The sequence below is a fragment of the Durio zibethinus genome, chromosome 27 (genome assembly GCF_047325235.1).
Source record: "Durio zibethinus cultivar Kanyao isolate XHJ-2024 chromosome 27, ASM4732523v1, whole genome shotgun sequence".
Classification (NCBI taxonomy): Eukaryota; Viridiplantae; Streptophyta; class Magnoliopsida; order Malvales; family Malvaceae; genus Durio; species Durio zibethinus.
This window is the reverse complement of record NC_143188.1, coordinates 3,586,743-3,610,326: the sequence shown is the minus strand read 5'-3', so window position 1 is coordinate 3,610,326 and position 23,584 is coordinate 3,586,743. Positions and strand designations below refer to the sequence as shown.

Genomic DNA, 23,584 nt, shown 5'->3' with positions numbered 1-23,584 from the left:
TAAGTATAGCTAAAATTCAAATTTGTTATGGTAAACGTTGTGTGAACCCTAACATTGGCAGAGCTAGAGGTGGCAAAATGAGCGGTCGGCCAGTGGCATGAAATAGTCCAATCCGTTATAAGCCGTGTCAACATAATTCATATTATTACAATAATTGTGTCGAGCCAAGCCTAACGCTCTTAGTCGTGCCGTATTAAGCTTAGCATTTCAAGGTCCTTGGGCTAGCCCAGCACAAACTCGTGATTGGCCAATGGTTGGCCCATAACATAGACCCAGCATGGCATGACCCATATTTTACTAACAAAGATATATGATTAATTAATTCTTTAAAAAGATCTATCCATTTTCTAACAAAATGCTCTATTTTATTATAGCAAGATAAAGAATTAATCTACATTTAAAGTGATCGATTTGTTTTTTTTTAAAGCTCATAAAGATCAATCGATTGGATGTTGAATATCGCTTACAAGAAAAAGTTGTATCATTTGAAGAAAAAAATAATTTATATCATTGGAAGAAAAAGTTGTAAATTTTATTATTTTTTAGTTAATTAATCTTTGTAAAATTTATTTATTCATAGTAAAAAATTTTCCTTTTTCCCAATTACATAGACATTTTAAGGTGAACCATATAAATCATGTCTCTAATTTTTTTTCATAATATGTCACTAAAATAATATATATATATATATATATATTTATATATAAAACCCACAACTTTTTTAAAAAGTTAATGTAAAAAAATTTTAAAAAAAAAACTATTTAATGGCCCAGGGCTAACATGGCACGATCCATATTTTTTGTATTAAACTAGCTTTACCTATTTTAGTGCCATACCAAACATAGGGTTGTGCCATGCTAGCCTATTTGGCCCATTTTGCCACCTCTAGATAGAACCAAAGGTAAAGTTTTGAAAAAGCCTAAATTTTAAGTTTAGATCAGTTGGTTCTTATAACCACCTTAAAAAAAATAATATCTAATAGATTTGAAATTCGAATTTTAACATTTACAATTTCTTTCCCTAGCTCTAAATATTGGCTTCCCTCGTACCAAAAAAATTTTTCAAAAAAAAAAAAAATTGCCTTTCAATATTTTATTAGTGGCTTCACAGAGTAGACAATGGAATTTGGAAATGGAAAAAGGTGATTAAAATTTGTATATGATTAATGCAAATCAGGTCAAATAGTAGTGTGATTTTGCAACTGGCAACAGCTAAAGTCTAACACATAACTTGATCAAACTCCCCCCATTAGCTTTGGCAACAATATCTCAACAATACTTCATTGTCCTCATCCATTACATAAAAGAAGAAGAAGATGACCAATAGTCCCTTCCTAATTTTAATTTTCTATAACCCTAATTAATTTGATATTAATATATTATAGGATTATATCACAAATAGTCTCTAAATAGTTAAATGTTTATTGTGATATCAGAATTTTAAAAATTTTCAATTATAAATCTGTTAATTAATGTGGTATTTGAAAAGTTATTTGTCTAGCATACATTATCATTTGGAGCTATCTATGTTAGAAATGAGTATCATATTAATTAATTTGATAATTCAAATATCATATTAGAGATTTTTAAAACTTAGATATTACATTAAATATTTCACTATAATTTATAAACCATTCATGATATTAACCCTATATTATATATATATATATATAAGTTATGCTAGTGTAGAATTAATTTAGTGTTATATTTTTTATATGATTATATTATATATAAGAAGGATCTAATTATATTAGTGTAAAATTAATTTTATTTTATATTATTTTATATTTTTATGATTTATATTTTGTTGATTTAACCAATGAATTTGATACTTTATTTTTTATAATAACATATATGCATATCATATCTAATTTCAAGATAATATATATATATATATATAATTACGACCGAAAGTCAAGAGGCTTTTATTTTACCATGCCAATTCCCCATTTGTGAATGTTAACATACATGAATACCGGCGAAAATGTATTTCAATTCGACATCATATATTATAAGGTTATGGAATAACTAATTGTGAAATTTTACAATAAAAAAATTATTCATATCCATTATTAACTCCTATATGAAGTTTTTTCCATTTTATTTTTTATAAATGTAATTAACTGCTTGGAATTAGTTAACTTGTTCTAGCTTTGTTAATTTCTTTTAAAAATGTCGTAATTTGATAATAAAAATAAAAATAATGAATATTAGAATTTAAAATCTAAATTTATTCGATGTTATTTTTTATTGCTGACTGGATAAACAAACAAAGCTAAGTATTGGATTTAACTTTGCTAATCTTTGATTATTTATATATTTCTTTTGAGTTAGAAAAAAAAATTACATGAGATTAAATAGTGACTCTTATACATTTATGTTTACTTCTAATAAAACATGGAAATAGAAATCATACATAGAACCAAATCAATAGAACATCGCAAATTTGATGTTACTAAGTTAATTTAAGAGAAAATCAATTAAATCAAATAAAATAAATTAGTTTAAAGAAAAAAAAAAAAAAAAAAAAAAAAAACCTCTTACCTAAATTAGAACTTGAGTCTAGCTAATGGCATTGCTGTAGGGTTGCAAGCCATTAGAGAAGTTAGTTTCCTCTGTTATATGGAGTAACCCTATAGATTGCCCACTTCAATATTTTTAGTTGGCATTATGATTTTAATGCTCCCCAAAATGACAGACCTAGCAATTCATCTAAATAAAAATTAATTTTTATTTTATTTTAATTTCAATAATTTATATTATAAAATTCGAAAATGGAAAGTAAATGACATAGATAAATATATATATAATTTAATACTTTTTAAAGATTTTTAGATCAAATATATCTAAAAAAAATTTTAGATCTAATAATCTAAGCTACATATATAAGTAGTCAAAGTTAGAATGATATGAGATCACAAAAGAGATTTTTCCATATCAATATTGCTGGATTCATGACAAGGGAAATCCAATAAAGTGCAATAAATATGGGAAAGTCAGCGTCAAAAAACATTTGTGGAGCATCCAAGGTATGTGGTTTTGCTTTTCTTACAAGAACTTAGGGTGTGTTTGATTGGACAAACTGTAACATCTTCATTTCCCATTAATAAAATTCTATGACTTCAACATTTGTCTAATTGGCATTCGGCCCTTTGTTGCTGAAGAAATTGTATGTATCATTTACTTGTTCCTTGTCACCAACTCCATACATGAGAACGATTAAAAAAAAAACGATAGGACATTCAATGTTTATCCATGGGCTCCGTCCTGGTAACTTCAAATATAAAAAAATTGAAATAAAAATGACCCATTCATTTAATCTTACTTATTTTCTTATGATTTTGACCTTAAATTTTTTTAAGTACAAGATTGTCTATGCGACTGCAGTTAAATATGCTGCAAGAAATCGTCAAGAGTACAAACGTTGCATTGTCAACAAGAACTCGTAGAACAAGTTGGTTTTAGAGAGAAATTTTCCATCAATTTTCCAAGAAAAAGTCTCTATAAATAGGCTTTGAAGTAACATTGTCATTTGTCAACATGTTTTTACAAGTTACTGCAATAAACTTATATCTAAATTCCAATCCTTTTTTTCCTCTGTTTCCTTCACATTTTTCGCTTTTCTTTGGTCAAAAACAGTTTGATGAAATCAATATTGCAACATTCAAATGCGGACTTCCCGGCTTTAATTAGTCAAACAGCAATAGCAGTTTCTTCTTAGGATTGGCAACCACGCCAGGAAATGGTAAGTAGTACCAGATTCTCAAGAAAAAAAAAAAAAAGGCTTTTGGTACCTTTGACTTGGCAATGAATTTCCAACTTCAAGAATTTGGTGGTTTCTTCAACCACGGACATACCTAAGCATCCTGCATAGAGAAAACGATCACCAATAGCGGAGGTTCTTTCTAGAAATGCTCAAGTATGTCATTTGTGGTTTGATTTTATTCCTCATTTCTTGTATGAACACATGTATGATGAAAATCTATACCATGTTGAATAGCAAGTAAAAAATTTGAGACGGGGTTCTTTTCCCCTTGCATGTATTTAGCATGACAACTATGGAATTAGGCCATCAGTTGTCTTAAGTTCTCTTCATTTAGTGCTTTTAGAAGGTGGTATATACAATCAAGTCCAAAGCAAGAAGAAAAACTAGTTTTCTTAGTGACTTCATGCAAAATTGATTACTCTTGTTAGGGCACATATCCAGTCAAAATTAATTAGGCAAGGATGTTATAATAAGTATGAAGAATGGATGATATCATTTCAGGTGAAGACTGTCCAGATCTCTACATGTTACAACATTCAAAGAATGCCTTTAATCACTTGAAAAGTAAAAATATTCCATCTCCTGATATTTCATTACTGACTAACCAAAATGGGAGACAATAGGTTCAATTAATCATTCAATAAAACTTTTAGTACCTAAATCATGCTTAAGATAAACATCTTCAAACAGATTATGGATCTAAACAAATAGAGGTATGTTAAAGCACAAAGCACGAGGATTGCAATCAACAGTAATGAACAAATTAGCCATTTACCTAACGAGATAGTATATAATTAAGAAGGAAACCACAAAGCCCAACACCAGTGTACACATTCTCCGATTGGACTTCTTCTCAAACACCTAAAGAGCATAATCTCATCATATTGAGCCAATTTTTATCAGCAATAGAAATCAAATTTAAACAAACATGAAGCGAAAATAGTAGAGCAGATCTTGTTTAGATACCTTCTTGAACCGATCCATGGTGCCTGACATTATACCCCTTGTAGCATCCATGCCATTGCCCTGTGATTTACATCAAAATCCATTAAAAAGAAGAAACCAGATTATTTTCACAAACATTGAAGTTTGAGGCATAACAACTGCAACCTTCATACCATACGGTCAAGCAAACGGTTATGGCTCTCCACCTCATCATGTATATCACCTGTTAACTATAAAGAATTTATTCATATCAAAAGTAGGTCAAAAGAGTATAAACCATAAAATTCCACAGCATTTTCCTCCATCTGTTTTGTTTTATCGAAGACAAACTAATACATTTCCCCACGGTACAAGTAATTCTATTGTGTAAGTAAAGGTGCACAAGGCTTTGTTTGCACGCTTATACGGGTACATAAATACATGAACAAATAGAAGATTTTATGCCAGAATATGCAACGATGAACCGGTGTGAGTGGCAAAGAGGTAAAATAAACAATGCATATTGACATTGAGGGGCTCATTAAATGAGCTTCAAATTCAAAATCTTAACCTTCAAGCACTTATCCCAGTATTACCCTAGTGCTTAAGATTTTTCACAGTGACTAGGAGAAAAGACGAGGGGGAGAAAAACAGTTCAAACGGAAAGTTGCCATTCCCTTTACCGTTTCACATAGCATTTATCCAATTTATGCATGGCTGTAGTTGGCCCTAGCATATCCATGCTAGTGCATCTACATATGATACAACATATATAGTAGCCCATAAAATAACAGCTAATGTACGCTAAAGATTTTGTGAACACCTCTGCATGAGCTTTCTCAAGAAAGCTGACCTAAAGAAAGGCTTTCTGAAACTAATTGTCATAATGTATAAATCCGTGAACTTATAGATATACATAACCAAAGGAGTCACCACTAGTCTTTATTAAAGTGTGATTGGCTACCGAGACGAATCTATCATTTTAAAGATATCCTAAGCTTAACTAAGGGTCCTTAAAAGAATAGGCTTTGGTCTGCATTTCAGAATTAAGTTCGAGAGTTCGGTTGCGTGTGGAGAAGGTTATAGCACCCCATAACACCCATTCTAAGATGGTACTATTTAATTATAAATTATCCTAACAATCATCTTAGTTCTAATGGTTATTATTTTAATGTTTAAATATTGAAAATAACTTTTAAGATTTTTTTATCAATTTAATAGAATTCTTAAAAATATTTTCTCACCTCAAAAGTATTCAAAAATCTCATTTGTTTTCTTAAAGAGGTTCTATCATCGGAAAAACTTAATCATTTTTTTGTTAAATTTTTATTTTGTTGAAAATATATTTAATTTTTTCACAATTTGGGATAAAATTAGAAATATTCTTTCGCCAAGAAATATCTTAGATAATTATCCATTTGCAATTACTAAGAATTTTATCTTCGGGATTTATTTTTTATTTTTTATTTTACAAGTTTCATTTTTAAATTTTTCACCATTTGAGCCTAATTTAGAAATATCTTTCTTAGAAATTGAGCTTTTGTTATTTGTCATTTTTTTTAGGAAAAAATAATTAACAATTATTATTTGAAGTCTCATTTAAATTCTTCCACCATTTAGTTGAATTTAGAAGGGAAAAAAAAACAAAACTTTACCTAGAAATCTCTTAAATTTTCAACCATTTGTGATTTTCCTTGAATTTCATCCTTAAATGATTGTTAAATATTTTTGTAAAATTTTAAGTTATGTTTTTTATTTTTTTATTTGAAAAAGAATACATTACTTTTATTTAAGTTTGTCTAAATTATTCTACCATTTGGGTTAAATTTAGAACAATTCCTCACCCAAAGATTTCTTGAAAAATTTATCATTTGAAATTTTCAAGAATCTCACCATTAAAATAATTGTTAATTCATTTCCAAGAATTTTATTAACTTGCTTATATATTTTTTAAAAATGAAAACAAATATTACTTATTGTTATTGAAACTTTATCTAAATTTTTCCTCCATTTTGGTTAAATTTAAAAAAAAAATTCTCACCTAAAAATTTCTTATAAATTAACCATTTATAATTTCTAAAAATTTCATCATCAGATAATTTCAATTTACTATTACAAATTAATTGACTTTCATAATAAAATATTTAGTTGTACAAGTTGAACTAAATTTGCAAATTTACTTTATCAAAATCTCTTTTTAATTTTTATTGTATTTTTATATATATTTATGTTCAAATAATTAAAATATTGCCTAATACTGTGCATGATAAAATAGATAAAGACTAAAATACAAGTAAAGTAAAGATCACAACAGATCTTATTCCTTTTTTTGTATGAATAGATAAAGACTAAAATACAAGTAAAGATCACAATAAAATACAGGTTAGGAACTTGTATTGATTCTTCTCCTTTTTTTTAAAGAGAGGATTGACATAACTTTGAAAATGCCCCTTAGTTGATGCAAAAGGCACTCTTGGATAGGTATATCCCGCCAGGCATGAGATTTGTAGTGGAGGAATGCCTTAGGTAGATTGAACCTAATATGGGCCATAACTAGGAAGATAAAGAGGATCAACAACATCATGTGATAGATGGTCTTGTGGGCTGGCATCTTCTTCTACGACCTTCCCTTTGTTCAACTTGTTTACGGCTTCTAAAATTTTATTCAACTCCCTTTCGAGTTTTTCTTGGGCCATCTCGATTTTCTCAAGATGATTTGCATTTTCCTATACCATCTGTCTAGCTCGAACTCTAGTATTGTATTGATGGTGGGTTATTTAAGTAGGATTCTTAAACAATCGAACTATCATTGAATCTTATGTACAACAATTAGCATGCTCATGTTACTAAGTGTGTATGTGAAGAAGCTTTCAAAATTAACCTAACTTTTTTAAGAATCCTATATGCATGAATGAATGAATGCATTGAATGCTTGACACAACAAACTATGATTCATAAACACATTAATGTATGCACAACAATGTATGAATGCATGTACTGATGTTTGTCACATTACGATTCGTGGATGAATACATATGTTAGTGATGCTGTATTATAATACAATAAACAACATACAAGAACTTAACAATAAATAAGGATCAAACAACATTTATCATGAAGTTGATATGAATGAAGCTCAAAAGATCCACTCATATGTCCTAACTAAGGTTACATTATAATAATGGGTAGATATGACTCTAAGCTAAGGTTGGCTTCTTATGTTTTACTACATATGGTTTGAGTTAAATCTAAAAGTTTCCAAATTGTTCTTACATCATTGTCCATCATAGACTAGTAAAACACTCCAATTCTCGCCCATCATAGGCTATAAACGGAAAGAATTCAATTTGAGTGGAAGTATTTCGCTAGCCATTACGGAGATTATCATCTTACGAGGATGTAGTACTTTACTCCCTCCTAAAAAGGACGAAACTTAGGTATAGAACTCATGTGATACACATGCATGTAACAGTGTGTGTGAAGGAACACATCTTTATTCGCAATTTTCACAAGCCAAGTCAAAGAATAAAAAACAATAAAAATAAATGCAAACAAAAATGATCAATAATTGAAGACCAAGCAAACTAAAAATTAATTAATGGCCTAACTCTCAAAGTCTCCAATGGAGTCATCACACTATTATAACATATAGATCCGTTAACCTATAGCTAAACATAACGTAAGGAGTTGTCACCAGTCTTTTATTAAGGTGTGATTGGTCAGCTAGGCGAATTTATCCTTTTAAAGATATTATAAGCTTAGCTAAATGTTCCTAAAAGAATAAGTTTTGGTCTATATTTCAGAACTAAGTTCGAGAGTTCAATTATGTGTGAAAAAGGTTATAACACCCCCACAACACCCATCTTAAGATGGTACCATTTAATTTTAAATTATCCTAACAATTATCTTGGTTCTAATGATCATTATTTTAATATTTAAATATTAGAAAGAACTTTTAAGATTTCTCCATCAATCTGATAAAATTCTTAAAAATATTTTCTCACCTTAAAAGTATTCAAAAATCTCATTTGTTTTCTTGGAAAAACTTAATCATTTTTTTTGTTAAATTTTTATTTTGTTGAAAATATATAAAATTTTTTCACCATTTGGGACAAAATTAGAAATATTCTTTCACCTAAAAATGTCTTAGATAATTATCCATTTGCAATTACTAAGAATTTCATCCTCATGATTTATTTTTTATTTTACAAGTTTTATTTCTAAATTTTTCACCATTTGACCCTAATTTAGAAATATCTTTTGTAAAAATTGAATTCTTGTTATTTGTCATTTGTTTCTTTAGAAAAAAAATGATATGACAATTATTATTTGAAGTTTCATCTAAATTCTTTCACCATTTGGTTGAATTTAGGAAAAAAAAATTCACCTAGAAATCTCATAAAAATTCTACCATATATGATTTTCCTTGAGATTTTATCATTAGATAATTGTCAAATATTTTCACAAAATTTTAATTTATGTTTTTTATTTTTTTATTTGGATAAAAATACATTACTTTTATTGAAGTTTGTCTAAATTATTCCACTATTTTTGTTAAATTTAAAACAATTTCTCACCTAGAGATTTCTTGAAAAATTTACTATTTAAAATTTTCAGGAATCTCACCATTGGAATAATTGTTAATTCATTTCCAAGAATTTCATTAACTTGTTTATGTATTTTTTAAAAATAAAAATAAAAATTAATTATTGTTATTGAAATTTTATCTAAATTTTTCCTCCATTTGGGTTAAATTTTTAAAAAAAATTCTCACCTAAAATTTTTTTGAAAATTAACCATTTATAATTTCTAAGAATTTCATCATCGGATAATTTTCATTTACTATTACAAATTAATTGACTTTCATAATAAAATATTTAGTTGTACCAATTGAATTAAATTTGCAAATTTACTTTATCAAAACCTATTTTTAATTTTTATTGTATTTTTATATATATTTATGTTCAAATAATTAAAATATTGCCTAACACTATGCATGATAAAATAGATAAAGACTAAAATACAAGTAAAGTAAATAAACAAAAATACATACCAAGGTTGCACCAATTCAAAGCAATTGGTACCCTAGAATAAAGGTAGCTCAACTCACTTTGCTGACTATTAAAACCGGTTTGGGTTTAGACTTGTTATCACTTCAAATCCAAGGTCAAATCTCCTTATTTTCTATTCTTTTAAGTTTCTCCAATCCTCATTTTTGCAGCTCTTCTTTTTCAAGCCAAAACAAATGTTTCCAGACCAAAACTCTAGCAGCATTTGACCTTCTAGTCACCCATTTAAACCGTCATTGACCTCGTCTAGTACTCCGGTTGCCGCTCACCCACACCATTTGGATGCCAAATTTCAGCCAAGCATGCCTCCCAATGTCCCCTTTCTCGTTCACAGGTTATTAAGTGAAAGTTGCAAAGAAGGCAGTGGGGTGGTGATAAATTGCAAAGAGCAATGTTTTTTGGTGATTTTGTATTTTTCAGCTTGAATTCCCATGTGTTTCTATCTAATTCAACACAGCCAAGCTTTTGATTTTTCCATTTGATTTTTTATTGTTTTGTTTTTGAAATAATCAAATAAACTAAAGATAATTAACAGATAATAAAAGAAAGATAATAGAATAAATCAGATTATATATATATATATATATATACAGACAAATAAAACAAAATAAAAATAATCATAAAAAAGAACTATTGGACTTTGAATAAACCCGAGCCCAATCGATTTTGGGCCTTTGTGTTTGAAATTAAATTGGGCCCAATTAATTTAGACCTCAAATGAAATGGGGTGTCTACACTAATTTATGATGATTTTAATTTATATTATATTATATTTTATTTAATCGTATTATGTGTGTGTGTGTGTGTGATGCTAGCTTATGATGCATGCTATATAAGGGAATTCCCAGTGCCACACATCCTAAATGCCAACCCGATAAAATTCAAGCATCTAAAATCGTCCACAAGACGATGGTAACTTTACCTAGACTTGAAAAATATGCAAAGGTTTAGACAGGTATTTAACATTTTAAAGGTTGCAAATAATCAATAAAACTGCAAGGTAAATCTTCTTTGACAGAACTTACTCTTTTCAGGAAGGCAACTCTGTCTTGCAAGCTGTCTATAGCTTTATCATTGTCATGGTCCTCAATTTCATGAGAGAAAGATGAAGAGGCCCTGAGACCACCTTCTTCAAGCTTATCAAAGCCATCAAATAGAGCTGATTTTGAAGAGTGGTGATCCCTACACAATAAGTGATCATGCCATAATGTAGAAAAGATGAACCAATATAACGAATAAAAGGATCATACTTAATGGACCACAAAAACTTAGTAAAAGGATATATAACAAGAAAGAAAATTTGGGCAAGAGGAGATGCAGAGTTTGACTGTATCACATATAAAATAAGGCCATACAGTACCACTACCAATTTGTCCTAGTTCAACAAATGAAGCTGTTAATTTAGTTGTAAAAATACAAGACGAAAAAGAAAGATGATGAACTTTTCCAACCATCAGAAATCATATCCATGTTCCCACATAAAAGATAAAAACACGAGTCTACAATTAGAAAACTAGAATCAGGTATTATCAGGTCCATCCAGAAAAGAAAACAACACAAACGAAAATGAAATAAGAAACTCAATTGGGAGTACAAAAATCCCCAAACAGATTAAGATTAATACAAGAAATCTCAACCCCTGTCATTACAATCAAGTTATTGAAACCCAATATCATAAAAAATAGATTGGGACGAATTTTAAAGGAAAACATTAAAAGTCAGGTACTGAGGCCAAATCAACCATTAATTTTCATAGCAAGTGCAAGATTAATGCAGCGAGTAATAGAAACGAGCAAAGGCAATACAGATCAAAGAAAATATCAGAGAGATGAACAATTCAAGAAGAGAATCATCCTAGGATTACAATTCTTGTCTTAGGGAAGGAATATAGACGAATCAACTAAATTAACTGAATTTTAATCTAAGGATCAAGAGAAACCTAAAACCTAAGGGATCAAACCAAGCTACAAATCAAAATCAAACCTGAAATCTGAAAAGCCTTCAAAATAAAATAATAATAATAATAATAACAATAATAATAATAAGCTCATTACCGTTACTAATTTCATCAAGTTCCAACATTTTCGAATACTTGATCAATTTAACGTTTAAAATACTTCAAGTAATTATAAGGAAATATAAACAGCATTCAGGCAAAGCTGCAATTCGAACAAAATGTAAGGCAAAACCCTAGAAAAAATTAACCAAGTAATTGATTCTCGTGAAATCATATTGATGTTTAAATGTAAATAAAAAATTAGCGACAAACAAATTTCTGAAAAAAAATACTAACCTTCTGTAACTCATTACTGTAATTCCGCACCCTTTTATCAAATCCGCTTTCAATAAATTTTCAATAAAGAAAAAAAAAAAAAAAAGAAAATTGGCTTACGTAATTTGTTAAGGTAGGTTGCAAATTGTTTTTTCTTTTTTTATTTAACTGGTAAAGTACCCTTGCGATGCTTTGGGAAGTAAGAGAAAAGTAAATTTTTTATTATTTATTTATTTATTTATAATTAATAAAAATTTAATTATTAAATTATTTAAAATTATCTTTTAAGGGAGTATGTTCACCTTATTTTGAGGTTTGAGTTCAATTTTTTTAATAAAATTTAAATTGGTTTACAAAATATTTATACTTTTTAAAATTTTTTTAATTATTTGGAATCTTATTATTTTTAATAAAAATTTTTAGGCTAAAATATTTAAAAAAATTTTAACATTATCACTTTATTTAAATAAATTTTTATATTTTTATTACGTTCAAATAAATTCACATATTTTAATTTGTATTCAAATAATTCTTTATTTCAAATTAATTACAAAAATAATTTAGCTCCTTTACTCATGTAAAAATTAATATTTTATATAAGTAAAAGTTTAATCTCAAGCATTTGTGATAGTGAAAAAATGATATCCTACATGCATTATATATTATGTTAAAGTCTATTTACATGCAAATTAAAAGTTGAGGGTTTATTTAAATACAAATTAAAAGTTAAAAACTTATTTTGAAGTAATAAAAATATAGAAACTTATTTAACTAAAGTGATAAATTTTAAGATTTTTTTTATTTTAATCAATTTATTTTTATGTTTTGTAATTATTAAAAATATTATATTATATTATATTTTTGTTATTTTTTATTAATGGCTCATTTACATAACAAATTAAGAAAATTTTGTATTATGATAATAATAACAATGAATTATTATTTTTTATGATAATTTGAAATTAATTTTTTATTAAAATAAATTGTAAGAATTTTCTTACACTTTAATAAAATTGACTATATGATTTTTCAATTTAAGAAAATATTTTAAAATTTTTTATAACAAATTTCAAAATAATTTTCATCTTCAGAGATTTTTCAAATGATCATTTTTATTATTAACTCTATCTTTTTTATTATTTAAAGTAACATATAAAACAAATATATATATATAAATAAAAGTTTAAAATATATATTTAAGGAGTGAAAAAGTTTGTAAAGAAATGAAATGAAGTTAAACATTTATATTTTGGATTTGAAAACCTTTGGGAGAAGAAGTATTTTTTTCTGATGAGTTATATTTTATTATTTTTGAAACTATTGATAATTTTAAAAACCTTTAAAAAATTATATTCTATGAACTAAACATGAGAATCATGTTGCAAAAAATTATATGTTTGAAAAAAATATCAAAATTCGCAAATCAAACACCATCTTAGGGAAGACTATTCGGGTTTTTTTATGCTTTTTTTTAGGTATTTATTTAATAAGTTTTATTTATCATTTCAAAAAAAATTTTCTCTATAACTTTTATGAATATATTTGATGAGACATTTTTAATTTTTTATTTTGTTCGTGAACAAATTTTAAAATTTTCAGCCAATGTAAAATATATTTTTTTCATAAAATTTGGTTTTAATTTTTTATAGCTCAAGAATGATTTTGATTCAAAGTTATTTGATTTCGAAATTTTTCAAATTATGATAAGATAAAAGTAAAACTCTTTAATTTTTTTTATATTGAAAGTTTTTTTTTTTTTTTTATATTTAAAGTTACCCAGAATTGAATTAAAGGCGAAACTCCTTAAATATTGTTATACGCTAATATGTCTTCATTTTTAGGATATTCCACATTTTATTTGCTCGTAAAAATAATTTAATTCCAAGTACTGAAGATGATTAAAAAATTAATTTTTTGGCGTCGTGATAAGAAAGAAACTTACTACTAAGTGTTTTAAGAATACTTTATAAAATTATTAAATATTCTTTATTACTCTAAGTTTTATTTAAATTGTCACAATTGATATTTTTGGATCAACATTTTATATACTTGATACCTACTATTTACAATATTTTAATTATAAAATTTATATTTAAAAATCACTTCTTTCAAAGTTTTAATATTTTAATTATAAAATATATTTTTTATTAAGCATTGAATAAACAAAGAGTCGCAGAAGTAATGAAAAGTTGTTGTTTTTCATAAACAAAATAATACTTGCTCTTACTATATTGTTCCTTGTTGGAGCCATAGTTGACCAACTTTGGTTTCTTCTCACCATCATTTGTGTTCACTATTCTACTTCTACACATTTGACTTTAGTTTGAGTTGAAAAACTATGATGTTTCTCGTTTTTCTTTTGTATTGCTATTGTATTTAATTCATGCTTTGCTTCATTACTTTGTTCCGCAGACAACTGCACCAATTTCATGCCAGAATCCATACGAGTTCAATGCTTCCCTGCTCACCACGTTGGAAATGGAACATGTAATACCCGTAAAAAAAATAAAAAAAGATTATTTTAAGTATTTTATATGTTGGGGACTCTTTAATAAAGATTAAAAAATGTAAAGAATTTATTGATAAATAACACATTTTTTTTAAATAAGATTAACTTATTTTATAGTTTTCGGTGGACGACTAATCGAAAGATAAATACAAGTTTATTTTTTCTCTGTTTCTTATATAGAAAAAACAAAATCAAAGGATTTTAAGTGAAGGATAACAACAAAATTTGCAGGAATATTGTCTATTAAAGATGAGTAAATAATTTTCATCAATTTTGAAGTGTTAATTATTAAGTCTTGAAGTGTAATTTGTAATCGAAAAACTCTAAAATTTTAAGATTTCTATTATCTCTCTTTAAGATTAGTTTGGACAAATAAGTTAGACTTTAATTATGGTCTAATTAAGTATTGAGAAAGTTGGTTATGTGATTTTATTACCGTAAAAATAAAAAATAGAAATTTGATGGGAATAAAAAGAAAAATTTTTGTTTCGTATGAACCTTGGTATTTGCAATGATAGATTAAGATTATATTTTATATTAAAAGATTAAATACTACTATGATTATTATATATCATTGGAAATCTTGCTAAATTTACTCTTCAATGAAATAAATGGAAGTCAATTGTGAATTTTTTTTATGAAAAGTAGTTTAATGTTTACTTAAAGATGTGCAGGCTACCTAGTAGTAGCAATAAGGAGGAATTTCAAAATTCCTCTTAATTTTTATACAAAGATTTACAAATTAAGCCATATATATTTGGAAAGCTTATTGAGTCTATTTTCCAACGAAATAAGCGGAATTGAATTTGGAGTTTCCTATGAATAAATACGTAATTTTTATTCGAAGGTATATAGGTTATCTAGTAGCAGCATTTGACGTAAATTGAAAAAATGATTATAATTAATCCACAAAGAATCACGAGATGGGCCATATATGGTTAGAAACCTTATCGAGTATAGTTTCTAATGCATTAAAAGATTTTAATTCTAAGTTGGATATATTAAGATATAGTCATTTTAGTGAAAGTAGTGCAAACAACCAAAATTAGTTACTTGAGTTAATTCTTGTTTAACTTAGTTGTTTTGGTATAAGTGCTCTCAAATGGATTGATTAATTACTGTTATGTTAAAATTATATTGAATAGTCCATTAATTATTTTGGGGAAAAAACTAAATGGTGGAATCAAAAAGATGTAAGTAGAATCTCACACACTTTGCTTGTTTTATTTCGTTATTTTCGATATATGAAAATAGAACCAAGCATATGATTATTTTGTATTTTAGCTATGTAAATGATGGATCATGCTTACGAATGAAATGAGAAAATAATTTATGTTTAAAGAATAATTTTATGATAGCTACATTTTTACATCCCTAGAAAGTGGGATCATCGATACCAAAATTAGTTCTACGACCTTGGCTAACTAGTTATAGTAGTTAGCATAGAGATGATCATATGACCCTGCTAACGGGTTATAATAGTTAGCGTAAGGCCCTGACTAGCTGGTTATAATAGTTAACAATGATCATGATGATAAAATTATCGATATAGCCAATGTCACGGGTTATAAATGAATGATAATTATGATTTATGATGATTTTTACAAATTGATCCATGATATGATGACATGTTTAATATTAATTTGTGCTGTACGAATGCTTGATAGAATGCTAATTTTTGAATTATTTTTGACATTATGAGTTGATGAATGTTTTTAGAATGATCTATATAGTACGTATGAAAAAATACTTGATCCAGTAAGGTATGTGAACCTATACTTGTTAAGCTATGGTTTGCTCATTTTTCTTTTATTTTTTTTTACAGATGAGTTAATGATAAGTTTGCTTAGTTTTATGAAAAGCTAGAAGATCAAATGGAAAAGATTACTTAGTCATTGGAGACAATGTTGGCCAATGAGATTTTATGAAACGGTTTTGTATTTTTATTTGGTTTATGTTTAGATATATAGAGATATATCATTAATTGATTAAAGATATAGATTTTACTTAGCAGACTATATCAATTTATTGAAGAATTTTATAATGATTAAGAAACGCTTCATATTATTTTGGGATTTACTTCAAAGTAATATGGTCATGTTGCATCTTGGTCTCGAGGCGCAACATAAAATGGTATCAGAGCTAAGGTTTAAGTTCATGAAAGGAAAGAACCAAGCTATAGTTAGTGTAGAACTTAAGTATTTTTTGCATTTACGCTAAAAAGATTCATTTATTTCATTTTGATCGCTTATGAACTATTTTCGTTAGTATTAATTTAGGTGAGAATAAGTGATAGAAATGAGACATTGGCAGACTTTACTGGTTGAAGGAAAAAAACTGATAGGAGAATGGATGAATCTAAAATCACCAATGTTCGAGATGAGCAAATTAATATTAAAATACTCATGATGCTCTTATGACACAAGATGATTTAGCTTGAGTGTATCAGGTGGTGTCTAATTTGATACAACAATAGCAACAGACATAAAAAAATCTACAACAACGTGAGACAGCTTATAAACAATTTCAAAAGGTTAAGCCACTATAGTTTGAAGTTAGCCTTGATCCTTTGGTTGCAGAAGCTTAGGTTAAAAAGTTGAAAAAAAATTTTTAAGGCGATGCGAATTTCTAAGGATTTGAAGTTGAGCTTGGCTATCATTCAACTAAGCGAAAATGTTAAATATTGGTAGGATACTATAAATCCCACATTTGAAGATTCAGGCGAGCCTTTGACTTGAAAAAAATTTAAAAAAATTTTCTTTAATCAATATTTTTCAAAGTCAATGATTGTAGAGAAGGAGAATGAGTTTCTACAATTACAACAAAAGCATGATATGTCTATGCTAGAGTATGCCAACAAGTTTAATGAGCTAAAAAGTTTTTACACTCACATCATTGATTCAAATAAGAATAAGATGATACGATTCGAGTATGGGTTAAAGCCAAGTATTCGATCTTGTTTTTTGTCTTATCACATAATTGATAGTTATAAAGATGTATTACAACGAGCATTGAAGATTGAGTCAAACATGAAAAGATATAAGCAAGACAGAGGTGATAAGAAATGCCCGAGGTTTGAAAGAGATCAGAATAATCACCAGAAAAATGTAAGAGGAAACATAAGTAAGAAATGAGAGATGAAATCTAGTACTAAGCTCAAGAAATATGATTTTTGCGAGCGGTTTCATTCTAGACCATATCTTAGAAAAGTAAAAGTTTGCTTTGAATGTGAGAAATATACTCGAAACTACCCAAACAAAAAGAATGATCTGTTAAAGCTAAATTGATGGAACAACCACAAAAAGGAAATGCTCGAGTTTTAACTTTGACTTACCAGGATGCTAATGCAAGTGACAATGTGATGATAGGTACTGTTTCCATTAATCATGTTCATGCCAATGTTCTGTTTGATTTTAGTGCCTCTCACAGTTTTGTATCTGTTAAGTTTGTTGCATTTTTTAGTATTGAACCTGAAAAGTTGAATAAGCCTTGATATGTTGCTATTCCTATAGAAAAAATTATGTGTGCTGATACTGTTTATAAGAATTGTGTTGTACACATAAGGGGTTGTGAACTATTAACAAACTTAGTATAATTAAAAATGCTAGAATTTGATGTAATCTTAGAGATGAATTAGTTGTCTATACATCATGCATTTATTGATTTTTATGAAAACAGAGTAGTGTTTCAATGTCTAGAACAACTAGAACTTGTATATGAAGGTGATCATTTTAGCTCTCCATGTCAGATTGTGTCGGTCTCAAATGTTTGTAATCTTTAAAGAAAGGGTGTTAAGAATACCTCATCTATATGAAAGACACTCAATTGAATGTAGGCTCACAATTATAAGATATTCCTATTGTTAGGGACATTTCTTATGTCTTTTTTTAGGACTTGCCTGGCCTACCTCTTAATCAAAAAATTAAATCTGAAATCAATCTTATCCTTGGAACTAGACCAATATCTAAGCCTCATTATCGTATGGCACCATCTGAATTACGTGAACTAAAGGTATAACTTGAAAAACTATTAGAGAAAAAGTTCATTAGTCCTAGTGTGTCACTATGGAAAGCTTATGTGTTATTTGTTAAAAAAAAAAAAAAATAGGAGTTTGCGCTTATGTATTAATTATAAGGAGTTAAATAAAGTGACTGTGAAGAATAAATATCCTTTTCCTCAAATCGATGACTTGTTTGATTAGTTACAAGAAGCAAAGGTCTTTTCAAATATTGATTTATGGTCTGGATATTATTAGTTGAAGATTAAGGCAAGTGATGTATTCAAGACTGTTTTCCAAACTAGGTATGGCCATTATGAATTTTTGGTTATGCCTTTTGGAATAACAAATCCACATGCTGCATTTATGGATTTGATGAACAGAATCTTAAGCAGTATCTGGATCAATTTGTTATTGTTTTCATTAATGACATTTTGGTTTATTCTAAGAGTGATGGCGAACATGAGAAACATTTAAGGATTGTGTTACAGATCTTACGGGATAAACAACTCTTTGCAAAGTTTAGCAAATATGAATTTTGGTTAACAAGTGTTGCTTTCCTCAACCATGTTATTTCTAAAGATGGGATTGCAGTTAATTTGAAAAAGATTGAGGCAGTAGTGAATTGGTCTTGCCTGACAAATGTGACAGAAGTAAGAAGTTTTATAGGCTTGGCAAATTGTTATAAAAGATTTGTTGAGGGATTTTCTCAAATTAATATGCTATTAACTCGTTTAGCTCAAAAGCAAGCGAAATTTGAATGGATTAAAAAATGTGAACAAAATTTTCAAGAGTTAAAGCAACAATTGGTGTCAGCACCTGTCCTTACCCTACCTTCTAATGTTAATAGTTTTACCATTTATAGTGATGCTTCCAAAAAAGGGTTGGGTTATGTGTTAATGTAGAAGATAAGGTAATTACTTATGCTTCTAAGCAATTAAAATCCTACGAATAGAATGATAAATTTGTCTTTCTATTATCTTTATATGCAATTATTACAAACTTACATTTCCCTTTTCTCACTGCAATAGCATATTTCCATCTTGGAAAATCATTTTCGCTTGAGAATCCTATGTGTTCTATTTTGTTGGAAAAAGTCATTTTCTTGCTCTAAATGCACATAAAAAACAAAGAACCGTAGTTTGGATGCTATTAATCCATTGTAAACCTAACAATTTAAATTATCTCACATTTTGTGTTAACTTGAAAACATAAAATATATATTTTTTATTTTTATTAAATTTATATATAATTTTTACGAAAATTTTAAATAGTGTGTTTTGTGTTTTTTTCTAATGGTATCAACATATCATTTTTTAAGTTATTATGTCTACTATGATTTAGTATTTTCAGAATTACTCGAAGATACGTAAAAGGAAACTGATGAAGCTTTCTCTAGAGCTGTACGAGAGTGGATACATCCATCAACAAGATAGGGAAGGGGATAATATTTTTGAGTTCTCTGTTCATCAAAAGGTTTGTGAAACTTCTACAGGCTCTCATTTGTGCACCGTGTGTCTTTCAAAAGTCGTGTGGAACATTCAGGTTTGTGTTCCAGAATGTTGATCTATGCACATTTCCTAGCCAACAATGATGAACATTACTGTCTTTTTGTTCAATCTGCCAAGGCATCTGAGAAGAAGCCATCTCTAAAGTTCATTTCATAAATGTTCAGAGATCTGAAATTAAATTGACATGGTCTTGAACACGTACCTATATTTTCTTATTGAATACATAATAACCAATTACCACTTTCTCTTTCTACAAAATAATTGTCAGTACATCTATGATTTCTTGTATTTTTTTTCTCTTGAATGATAGGATCCACAGTAGCTGTAGCCTATAAGTACAAGAAATGTGAAAAATTAGTAGCAAATCCCTCTTTTTCGATTCCCATCTGCATGTTTCATTTATAAAGAATTCATCAAATGAAGTTCATTCTCAGATTTCTTTTGAACAAATAAAGAATTCTAACATTAATTTCAGCAGCTACAGTGACAAAGCAGGATAATTGGCGGCAATTCAATGGATATGTTTTTTTTACAAACGAAGCCGGATATTAAAATTTAATCCTCAAATTTGATGGATGCTAATTTTTAAAAGTAATTACATAAATTAATTAAATTAAACTATGCATTCCTATGAATATGTTATTTAAGAAGGCAGGTTTGTTTTTTCTAGTTTGTCTCTTCTGAAACAGCCCTCTATGATCATTCAGCCAAACACTAGACCTTATCTCACTTATGGTTTTTCTGCAATCATATCCGAATTCTCATCAAGTGTTTTTTGTTGACTTTTGCGCATTGCAGTGTTTCAGAGAAAAATATTTCAAGAACAAAGTTGATTCTAGCAACTTCTTCTAGCCAACATAGATTTTTCAAAGCTAACAGTACCCTTTACTTTTGCCTTATTTGATTACGTCTTTTCTAGGAGGCTAGACTGTAATGAGGCTGTAATTCTCCATCCTTTTCAAATTCTTGGGGTATACTGTACTGAGATCAGCTGCTGAAGAGTTATATTCAAAACCACACGAATTTGGTCCATTTGATGTGATTTGTCAGAGATTTCATTTTGACAAGTTAATGCTGCAAGCTGGCATGGCCCAATGCTTCCAAGCCATGTGCTGTTGCCTGCTCTCTTACCACATGGGATTCCATTCCACTTAGGTTATTGGTCTTTCATAATTTTGATGGCTAAATTTTCTTCTTTCCCCCACCCAAAATTCCGCTTTAGATTCTTGTCATTTAGTCCAGACTTCAGAAACCAGTTGGATTCCCATTAGCAGCAGATTTTCAATTAAGTACACCAGAGAAATCTATTTTTCAAGAGGGACTAAGTCTTGAAACCAATTCCCAATTGTTATGACTGTTTCCTCCCAATTTTCTTTTGGGTGGTAAGAAAAGAAATATGGATTTGATCAAATCCTCTTTGGAAATTGCTGCTGTCTGTTTTGTTGGCCAAGCCCATGGTTACTCAAAAACTTGTAAACCTTGCATAAAACCGTCAAAACTACCAATCCTTCATAAAAAAAAATGAAGTAATTCTTTTAGCGATACCCACTTAAAAAAATATATAAAAAATTTTCAATGTATTTATCAATTTTGTCGATTAAATATATATTTTTCTTTCAAACTTTTTTATTTTTGATATTTGAAAATTTCTTATAGAAAATTTTAAGGTGTTTAAAAAAAAAAATTTCAAAATTTTTTAATTTTTAATATTTAAAAATGTTCATGAACACTTTTGGAAAGGTATATCCGCCTCTAAACACATCTATTTGCTTAAAAGATGCCAAAAAATCAAAGGAAATAAATTTCATTGAGGAAGTCATTACATAAAAAGATATAAATAAATAAATAAAATAAAGGTACAAGTTGCCAAATCAATGAGACAAACAATAACAATTGAAATATTATTTGGTCCATAAGATATGATTTCTACATAATTGTTAAGAACAATATCTTCCTAATTTCCGTCTCGTTGTCATTACTTTATCTTTCTTTTTTCTTTTTTTCTTTTTTTTATGATGCCCATTTCTTCTAAGTTGACCATTCAAACCACAGCAGATCATAATAATAAACGCAAAAAACAAATCAAGTCGGCACCTATAACATGACCATTTCGACCCTTAATTTCTCTTATATTTTCTTTCTTTGAAATGAAGAACTTGTCAATTTTGTTTGTTAACTTTCACTTTCTCATTTTCATTCACTTTCTCACTCCCCAAACAGTAAAAATGGAAAACACTTTCTCAAATAAATGAAATGGATCGGAAATGTAAACTGTATCGGAAATCGATCTTTAGTTAACAGTGTAATAATATTAACATATCGATGGGCATTTCTGTAATTTTACACAAAATTAGTCGCGTGTGCGTTAAATCAGAACACGCTCAACGCACGCCGTTAAGAGTTAAACTACTTTTCTTTCTTCTTCATTTACATCTAAACCGGCACAAAAGACGGCACAAACGGCGACGGCTCATAACAAAACGGCGCCGCTGGATGCTGCCACATCTTAAACACAAGCTTCTCCGGCTCCGTTGCCTGGCTTTGTCGCTGCTGCTCTTGACGCGGTGGTTCTTCCCTTTTCTCAGTCGTCCTCCGATCAATCGATGGAGGGGAAGAAGCGAGCGGTGATAAGAGTGGGATCGCAACGTTCCAGCTCGAAATCGGATTAATTTGTAAGGAAGCCGGAGCACGACGTTGAAGTCGGCTGGGTTGACGCCGATCGCCGCCGTCGACGGCGGACGTTGTCCTCGGTGTCGTTGACATGGATGGATGAGATGCGAAATCTAAGAGTTTCTATGATTTACTTGAGAGGAAGCAAACAAAGTTTTCTTTCTTTATGGGTCGGAACTTGGAAGAGAGAAATAATGAGCTTCTGTTGGGCGTGGGGGTGGATGACTTTATAGGAAGGAGGGGGCCATGTGGAGCGCACGTGAAAATGGCAGCTTAGCTGGCAGTTTATATATGGCTGGGTTTTTACAGCCAAGAGTTATGAATTATAGCGATTTTTCTTTGACTTTGACTGATTTTTGGAAATTTGTTGGATTTTTTTTTTCATAGAATTTTACTTTATGGGTTTGATTTTTTTTTTTAATTTTTTCTTTACAAATTATTTTGTTTGGGTTTACAGTTTTTGTTTATTATAAGAAATTAAATTAAAAATTATTATATAATTTTGCTTACCAAGTCAATTGTAATAAATTCACTTGCTCAAACTATAATATGCTACTAAAATTCATCATATCGAAATACATGATTATATGATTATAATAATTTATGTATTTATGAAAAATAAGGATCATATATGTTGATATACGATAAATTTTAATAATAGGTTATACTTATGTGTCAAAAAAATTGTTACACCCTAATTGATTGTATCAATGATTAATACGGAAAAAGTTTATATAATAAAATTTTCTCAAAGCATCTCCAATTCACACGTGACATTTCTTTTACATGGTAACAATATCTAAATAATTAATAATCCAAAAGTTTCCAAGCAAAATCATCTTGATTTTCCAAAATTTTTCAAATAAA

At 28.4% G+C, this 23,584-nt stretch overlaps 1 protein-coding gene and 1 pseudogene across 2 annotated transcripts; both read right to left on the bottom strand.

Annotated features, from left to right (window-relative positions):
- Positions 1 to 3,482: 3,482 nt before the first annotated feature.
- On the bottom strand, positions 3,483 to 12,204 carry LOC111279651 (bet1-like SNARE 1-2). 2 transcript variants are annotated; one of them, XM_022866625.2, is made up of 6 exons: positions 12,052 to 12,204; positions 10,784 to 10,940; positions 4,884 to 4,940; positions 4,732 to 4,791; positions 4,541 to 4,626; positions 3,483 to 3,865 (listed from the first exon to the last, which is right to left on the bottom strand). In XM_022866625.2, exons 1-6 carry the CDS (start codon positions 12,063 to 12,065, stop codon positions 3,841 to 3,843), a joined length of 399 nt encoding a protein of 132 aa, XP_022722360.2. In that variant the 5' UTR covers positions 12,066 to 12,204; the 3' UTR covers positions 3,483 to 3,840. The 2 variants fall into 2 exon arrangements, with proteins under 2 accessions (XP_022722360.2, XP_089612410.1); XM_089756284.1 differs by lacking the exon at positions 4,884 to 4,940.
- Positions 12,205 to 22,314: 10,110 nt separating this feature from the next.
- Positions 22,315 to 22,925, bottom strand: LOC111279279 (uncharacterized protein At4g14450, chloroplastic pseudogene; annotated as a pseudogene).
- Between the last annotated feature and the right edge of the window lie 659 nt (positions 22,926 to 23,584).

Excerpts from the sequence above, each read along its gene's own strand:
- LOC111279651 (XM_022866625.2), bottom strand. Across the intron at positions 4,792-4,883 it reads ACCGTTTGCTTGACCGTATG|GGCAATGGCATGGATGCTAC; the intron begins GTATGAAGGTTG and ends TGTAAATCACAG. Across the intron at positions 4,627-4,731 it reads CCATGGATCGGTTCAAGAAG|GTGTTTGAGAAGAAGTCCAA; the intron begins GTATCTAAACAA and ends TATGCTCTTTAG.